At 39.9% G+C, this 9,029-nt stretch overlaps 1 protein-coding gene across 3 annotated transcripts in view; it reads right to left on the reverse strand.

Annotated features, from left to right (window-relative positions):
- LOC123519041 (3 beta-hydroxysteroid dehydrogenase type 7-like) overlaps positions 1-5,101 on the reverse strand; it is a 9,752-nt gene extending 4,651 nt beyond the window's left edge. Inside the window, exon 1 of one of the 3 annotated variants that reach the window (XM_045280181.1) lies at positions 4,980-5,101. In XM_045280181.1, coding sequence (XP_045136116.1) covers positions 4,980-4,992 — 13 coding nt within the window. In that variant the 5' untranslated portion in view covers positions 4,993-5,101. Of the gene's footprint in view, positions 1-4,692; positions 4,836-4,979 lie in introns of those variants that run through there. The other 2 variants (XM_045280179.1, XM_045280180.1) reach the window with 2 other exon arrangements.
- Between the last annotated feature and the right edge of the window lie 3,928 nt (positions 5,102-9,029).

A 9,029-nucleotide genomic window follows, 5' to 3' on the forward strand; every position in this document is an offset into this window, starting at 1 on the left:
AACATCCCGGATATCAGCACATTCCTCGTTTTGTATCGCGTCTCCTCAACAACCAGACCTCAGCCGGATCTGCAGTGGTTTCCTCAGTATCTGCACTATATTTAAGAGACCGGATCTCATCAGCGCTCGTCGACCTTCTTTTGCATCCTTTGAATGATATTGGCAGCATGAAGTTTAAGTAGCTTTTGTGTTACCCATGGGTTCAATGAACGAATATAAGACTGAAGACACTATGCTGGTTGTTATTAAAGGTATTCGATCACTTTTATTGCTGTCTACTTTTTTTCGAAGTACATTCTAACACCGAACAATTCTAGTAAGCAATGTAGAAACCACGGTATTAAAAAAAAAAAAAAAAAACACTACAGAACTACATCACAGCCTGTACAGTAAATGCCCTAACAGTTGTGTAGGACTCTCTACCTGTGACCCAGTGCCTAATTAACACTACCTGTCCAAGCCTTTCTAGGTCTTCCATTAAACTTTCACTTTTCGCCCCAGTCCTGACCGCCCTGTGTACATTCTTTCCTACTCCCGCGTTCGTCCTTCCCTCACGCTCCCTGCTCCTCGGCATGTCTGTCCGTCATGCTCCTTCCACTTAATCACCGCTATTTTCAGACCTGTCAAGCCATGTTAGTAGTGATAACAATAGTAATAACAATAATGATAATGGTAATGATGATAATAATAGTAGTAGTTGTAGTAATAGCAGCAGCAACAGCGGCAGCGGCGGCAGCAGCAGCAGCAGAAGCAGCAGCAACAACAGTAATAGTGGTAGTAGTAGTAGTAGTAGTAGTAGTAGTAGTAGTAGTAGTAGTAGTAGTAGTAGTAGTAGTAGTACCAACTATAACAGCAATAACAATAAAACATTAGCAACAACAACAACAACGATAGCAACAATAATAATGCTGATAATAATGAGGATGATAATAATAACAATAATAATAATAATAATAATAATAATAATAATAATAATAATAATAATAATAATAATAACAATAATAATAGATAATATAAAAACTACAATAAAAATTCCCCTTTTAAAGAGCAATCCATGACAACACACACACACACACACACACACACACACACACACACACACACACACACACACACACACACACACCATCGACACCATTACCAACAACAACAATGTATGAGATCCCTCTACTTTAAGATGATTGCACGAGCAAGTAAGAAAATAATATATAAGATGATATACAACATAAGAAAAGTACTAACTATTGTCATATTCTGTTCCTTCCCTAACCTCTTCTGCCTTTTTAGTACCTTTATTTTATTGTCATTCTTATTTTCTTTACGTTGAGCATTCCACTTATCGTTTCTCTCTTTCATTGCAGGCATTGCTTAACTTCCAGTCTCAATGCCGTTTACTATTATCATTATTCATACTTTCCTTGGCCTCCATCCCCTCGTGTTTTTTAGCACCTTATTCAGTCATGTATTTATTGTTACTGTTATTATCTTACGACGGGTATTCCACTTACTACTCTTTCCTATTTTGTTTCCAGTCTCAAGGAGTATGTTCGGAATATGCAAGTTCGTGTGCCTGGGCCTTCCACACTTTCACTTCTTGACGGAGGGGCTTTTGTGCAATAATAATCAAACATCCTCACGAAGTTGTACCAAGAGTAGTGAGAGTAGTTATATTAAGGAGGAGGAGGAGGAGGAGGAGGAGGAGGAACAAGATATTTAGCGAAGATGGAGACAAACAATAATTTCAACAACAACAACGACGACGACAATGAAGAAGAAGAACAAGAAGAAGATGATGATGATGTTGAAAAGAAGAAGAAGAAAAAAAAACCTAAAAGAACAAGTCAGTAATGATAAAAACAAGGAAGAATCTCATGAACAACAGAAAAAAAAAAAAACATCCACATTTAGCATGCACAGAAAAGAAATCACAGTGAACAAGGACAGCAAAAGGGTAGCCTACTTACTCACAGGAACTGAAGACGGAAAGGAGGAAGGAAAGGGCCAGAGGGAGAAGGCGGAAGATAGGTACATAATTTGCATGCCCTTGAAATAAGATCGCTAACCTTGGCTGTAAGAGTATATAACAGACAAAACCCTTCGCAAGTAAGTTCATTATTCCATTCACTGCAATCGACATCATTATTTTACAAGTATTATATTCTTTGTACGTTCTGTAATTTATATGTTCTTGAAATAAGACCGCGAGCTCCGGCTGTATCCATAACAAACAGTGCAATGTAATTTCACAGTTTTAGCTGTTTATTACAAGTGACATTGACATTTTCCATATGTTAAGATCCTGTCATGCAGTCTGCATGTCCTTACAAATTACTTGTGACGTTAACCTAAAAATCTTATCAAAAGATCGCTATCTACGGTTGTACTAGTAACAAACAGCGATATGTAAGTTAAATGTTCTAGCCTTTCATCGCGAATGATATCATTTACCATGCGTTACGTTCTTAAAAAGGCTATTCAAATTATTGGTCAGGTTTTTGTAGTAACTCATTCGTATTAAACCTTCAAAAAAATCATGAAAACGCTCTTGAAACTTCCACAGGTAACTTCTTCTTGAACATGTTAGAAGAACAAACAAGATGAGTCGGCGAAACGTTTGTTGATAAGAACCTGTTTGTATATCTATGTTATCTTAAAATAGCACCGTCTGCTTTTTATAAATTGACTTGTTGGCGCTTCATTTTCAAAGCCTTAAAGGAATGTAGTGCTGTCTCGTACCACAGAGTAATGGCTTAAGGGGAGAGTCCGGTTTGGAGACCCCAAAAATATAAAAAAAATGACTTTTTGTGAAAAAAATATATTTGGTAGGTATACATTTTGGCAACTATCTCGCAAAGATTTAAAAGGAAACTTGCGATAGTTTCCCTTTAAATCCCGTTTAAAGATCCCGCGCTCAACCACGTGCAGCAGCTGTGCGTTTGTTTACATCAGCAGAGTAAGTTTTTTTCCACCCAATTCTACGAAAAAATGCTAAAATCTGAACTTTTTTTGTGTGTGGATATGATATGGCAAGACTGACGACGAGTCTGTGTGGTATCAGTGTTCGGTGGGTCGGTCACAGGGCTCAGTGCTCTCGTAGCTACAGTCACGCCAGGATGCTGCGCTGTTTCTCGCGACCTCTCTCAGCCCATATCTCAAAACATAAGTTATTCCCCTTCTAACGTTAACCTTGGAGCCAGTTTTAGCTTGATTTCAATGAAACAAAGACTAAAAGGCAGAGGAATACTTTCTCTTCAAATCATCGTCGCTGTTTTTTTTATATATGTCTGGTTTAATTTTATATTAATATTTTTTTGGTCAAAAAAAGGCAAAAAAAAACACATTTAAAAAAAAAATCATAAAACAAATTTAAAAGCTGAAATGAAAAATCTAACGACGAAGAAACATTTCATATTATAACGTCTCTAAGTCACAGAAAAATGAAGGTTGTGGGGCCAATAATAACGACGGAGATTCGCTTTTAAATTTTCGTTGTAGTTGTAGTTGGAGGGGGGGGGAGGGGGACAAGAATGGGGGTCAATGTCTAATGTTGATGTAAATGATGCCAATACTTCACAACATAAAAATCAGAGCGATTCATGCATATTTACCGGAGATATGGCACCCCCGATCTAAACCGGACTCTCCCCTTAACGACAATTTCAAGTAGGAAATATACCTTTAAATGTCTGAACTGACAAATATCATCTGCTTTTCATAAATAAACCTTCCGACACTTCAATTTCATTTTTTTATTTTATTTTTTTTTAAGATGTGGAGTGTTGTCTCATACCACAGAGGAATGCCAGTCACATCCTGGTACCTTGTTTCGAAGTAAGAAATATTTTGGAAACATTCTATCAAAGCGCAAATAGAAAATTCATAATGCATTCATACAGAAAGAAGGTCGACGAGAACGAAGGAAATCACACACACACACACACACACACACACACACACACACACACACACACACACACACACACGAAGATGAGAAGGAAGAAGAAGAGGAAGAAAAAGAAAGTGGGAGTAGCTCGAGTTCAGTGGGTGAAAGGGACACACACACACACACACACACACACACACACACACACACACACACACACACACACACACACAAGAATCATGTTTTGTACCCATATGTATAAATAGTAAAGTTGTTTTGCCTGAGTGAATGCCTATGTATGTGCTTGTACGCATGCCAGTATGAAAGTAGGGGGAAAAAAAAGCACACAAGAACGTACTGGGCCTCGGGGCTCAGGGTGGGGAAGGAATAATAAAACACACACACACACACACACACACACACACACACACACACACACACACACACACACTTCTGCAATGTCATACACAGAAGCACGACGTGACAACCGCCACATTCATCACACACAGAGATTAATTATCTACATAGCCTTGACTTATTGCGCAACAGTCACTGCGCGGAACTCAAATTAGTAACGTGACCACACAAGCAAAGCATGATGTCTTCTCTGTCAACAGTTTAATAATCTACCAACAACTAACACCCCTGACAGGAGATATTCGTTTATGTTCACTAGATAGAGCATTGCACACATGCACGTGATGATCTGAATAATCGTGACAAGCAAAGGTATAATTATCGGTTCGGGAAGATAAAAACCGAAGAGGGTTAAAAGAAAGAAAGAAAGAAAAAAAAAACTTTGCGCTCACCAACCACAGCAACAACAAGCCCTTCCATCGCGGTCGCAGGGAAAGCACTGAGCGTCTGAGCGGCTGAGCCACCGACTGTCTCATTGGCGAAAACCGGGGGTGCTAGACTGGGCGAGGGACACAGCATCGGGCAGCCTCACTGGCTATGAACAACACAAGTCTTACCGCACACACACACATACACACACAAATTTTGTGCATCTCTACCTTACTTCAATATCCATGGTGATGCACTGATTTTAACTTAATAGGTAGGAAGAGAAATGCTATAAATGAGTATGTCTTACTGTTTCTTTCCATGTAGGTGAGTATTTCTTAAGAGATTACATCCAGAAGTCTCATAATCTGGCAGATACGAGGCAAAAAAAGTATAAGCGTGTTTTTAGATCACCTACGCCTCACTGTGTGTGTTACAAGACACTCAGCACAATGGATGAGTTAATTAGTTTAATGAGACTAGCTTGCTGGCAACATTTGGCACTCTACCCGGCACCTTGCCCGGCACCGTGCAACAGCGCTTTGTGCCACACGCTGCTAGTTTTCATCTCAGGTCATTCTTGAAACTAAAGATCATCTGAACTGAGTTTAGTCATCGCGCCATATAGATATATTCATGTTGCATTATCAACGCGTTTGCATTTCAAGGAGACCCTTGTTGAATAATACAAAAAATTCACAAAGAAATTTAGGAGCAGATAATAAACAGCTGTTTCAGTCACGTTACACTGTGATTTGCAAGGAGCAAAGCTAACTTGTTAAAAACTCTATAGTATATCTTCAACCAACTCAACATTCTCTCTCTCTCTCTCTCTCTCTCTCTCTCTCTCTCTCTCTCTCTCTCTCTCTCTTAGCACGTGTTAGTAGATGGAATCTGTGGTTTTAGATGGTAGTCAATTGATACTTCTTTTCTCCGTTTACCATGGAAATCGGCAGAAAGAGAGAGAAAAAAAGAATATGTAAATTAAATAGATGAATAATACAAATAAAATACATTAAAAGAAAAAAGTAAAAGCATAGAATTAAAGAATAATAGGAAGAAAAAGAAAAAAAGGTTGAAATGCTCTTCCCAAAAAGAAGAGAAGAAATGAGCATCCATATACAGTTTACTGTCTTAGATCTTACTGTACTAATGCTTTCCCACCGTCCTTTCAAACTTTTATCTCTTTGACATACTGAACTTCTCTCATGTTACTATGTACTTGGGTTTATTCGGGTTATGTCACCATCTATCTCTCAATGACAATCTGTTCTTTTTTTTTCTTTCTTTTAATTTTACTTCGCTGACCACTTAATGTCATTCAGACTCATACATTCAATCCTCTTCCTCGTCATCATGTCATGCTCCTCTTCTTTAAGGGACTTACGATGCTTTGTGTTACGTTGAAACCTTCACAATTCGGAAAAGTACAGATCTTTCGCTCGTAGCAATGGACAGCCTTCACTCAGTGACTCAGCATTGCAAACACCACGCCCCCTTTGAAGAATACATGGAGTTTTCGTATTTTATTACTCATATGCTTTATGTTATTTATCTATTATCTTAATTAGTCTTTTTTGCATATCTATTTACCTGTTTGTGTACTGACTTACTTGTCTGGTATATTTTTGGAGATCAAGGCTAATGTATTGCTTGACAAACACTGGTATGGCAAACAATGTGAAGTAGATATTCATTAGTATGCAACTCTTATAGGAGGAACATTCCTTAGATTCCTCATCGCTGCCGCAGAATATATAAATACCACATCCTGGACTCAGGCATTCAGCAGCAATACCCTGCCTATCCTGCAGCAGTCAAGGTGTTCACACGCATCATCTACAGAGAGACCAGGGGCACGCCAGGCAAGCGGCCTGTGGCAGTTTCGGTGGCATGCTGCGCTGGCACGTGCTGGACTATGCCACGCTGGAAAAACTATGGGACATTTTCTAGGATCACCAAAGTGTCCACTGTTGCCGCGTTGCCCGTCACCCACTGACCCACTAACACCCTGCCCCACTCACTACCCTGACCGTTACGGCGCTACACAGGGAGGACCTGCCTCAGCCGCGCAAGGCAGCGGACAGCCATAGGTCCACCAACATAACCAAAGTGAAGGCGTGAGATGACGTGCCCCTCCCACCCAAAAAGTGTACTGTGAGAGTGATCTACTTCCTCTCTTTACTCACTCAGTGCCCTCTCTCTTCTCCTCTCTGCTTAAGGTTGGTTCACACGTACGTGTCAATATGCGACTGAAACTGCCAGTCGCCAGAAGTATCGACTGAGCCCTTCTAGTCGGAACATGTTCACACATAGCGACTGGGAAGTATCGGTTGGTTGGCGGGAAGTGAATGTAAACAAACAGCTACCTAACAAGATGTTTTCCTTTCGTGACAATGACAATTGCAATCAAATTAAATATCAAAAAAATATTCAATCCTCACCTCCAACAACACCCTACATAGAGGGAAGCAGTCATCGGAGAGTGGCAGTTATCTCGTCAAACGCCGATTTACGCAAGCTTTTTTTTTTTTTTTTTTGCTGCCACTTTTAGGATTCCAAATGTGTTCATTTTCCTCACCAACTCCAAAGTCTTCTTTTCTACATCGACACTACATTTTCAAACCTTTCTCCGTGATGTCACAGCGTAAACAAAGTCGCAAATCGACTGAACAAGACCAACATGTTGGTTTTGTTTTGCGACTGGTTTTTCCAGTCTACCAACGTGCACTTTCAGTCGAAAATTGACACGTACGAACCCGTCTTTTACTCAGCAGCCAGCTGTCTTTACTCCTCTCCTCTAACACCACAGTCTTTCTCTGTTTCTCTTTCACTTAGCGGCCTCTCTCTGTTCCTTTCTGCTCATTGAACAGCCTCTCTTTAAGGCTTGTTCACATGTGCAAATTTGCGACTGAAATTTTACGTACGTAGAGTTTCCGACCCATCCCTTCTAGTTGGAAAGTGTCACACGTAGCGACTGGAAAGTGTCGACTAGTTGGCGCCTTGGCCGGAAGTAAATGTAACCAAAGAGCTACCTGGCAAGGCGATGCTGAAGCTGTGGTTGCTCTTTTTTTGGCGTACTGGAAGAGTCAACAGGAAAAAAAATGCCTGTGGATACATCCATGGCTAGGTAGAAGGAAAGAAAGGAGTGTCTACCACACACTAAGACTATGCACTATTGCCATCAAATCAAATCCTGACAAGTGTTCAATCCTCACCTCCAACAACACCCTGCATTGAGAGAAACAGTTCTTGGAGAGTAGCAGCTATTTCGTTGAACGACGATTTGCGCAATTTTTTTTTTTTTTTTTTTTTTTTACTGTATAAATATTTTTTTGGGTCCTATATATGTTCTTTTCCCCTCACCAACTCTAACATTTTATTCTCTATACCTGGAGATCACATTTTCAAAGCTTACTCCGTGACGTCGCGACGTAAATGAAGTCGCAAATCGACTAAGATGGTTTGCAGCGGGATTCATGTGGTTTCATCCAAGCAGCTCTAAACGTGTTGGTCTTGTTTTGCGACTGCTTTCTCTAGTTGCTAGGCACTGAATTTGAGTCTGAAACTCTACCTACGCAAAATTTCAGTCGTGTGAACCCACCTTTAGTCCTATATGCCCGCTCGGCAGTATCACAGTAAATATATTCACACACACACACACACACACACACACACACACACACACACACACACACACACACAAAAAAAAAAAAAAAATCAGATGCGATGAACTACGTATGTAGATGCATGAAATAAGTGGACCATAAGTAGTTGTAGTTTGGCAGAGAGAGGAAAAATGTAGAAGATAAATTGCAAAAATGGAAAAATGGAAAATGTCTATATATGAATAAAAAAAAAAAAAAAAAAGTGCGTGAAGAAAGAGGGAGATGAAGATTTAAGTGGCACTACATAAAGCTTGCACCTATCAAGGTCTTGGTTAATAGAGGTCAATAAATTAATCAAAGTGGTTGTAACCAATGCATCCCGTGAACCAATGCAACCAATGTAACCTATGAACCAATTAAAGCAACCAATGCAATATGTAAAATCTTGCAACTCGTACAAGCCATGCAACCTGTGCAACCTATGCAACCAATTTGCAACCCTATCTCGAACCAATGCAATCTAATGCAACCAATGTAACACGTGCAACCAATGAAACCTGTGCAACCAATGCAACCAAAGCAACCCGTGCAACCGTTGCAACCAATTCGACCATTGCAACAGGTACAGTCAATGGAGCCAATGCATCCAATGCAACCAATGCAACTCATATGCAATCAGTTAACCAGTTCAACCAATGCAACCTTTGCAATCCATGCAACCAGTTCAACCGGTTCAACCAGTGCAACCAATG

The sequence above is a fragment of the Portunus trituberculatus genome, chromosome 44, assembly GCF_017591435.1.
Source record: "Portunus trituberculatus isolate SZX2019 chromosome 44, ASM1759143v1, whole genome shotgun sequence".
Lineage (NCBI taxonomy): Eukaryota > Metazoa > Arthropoda > Malacostraca > Decapoda > Portunidae > Portunus > Portunus trituberculatus.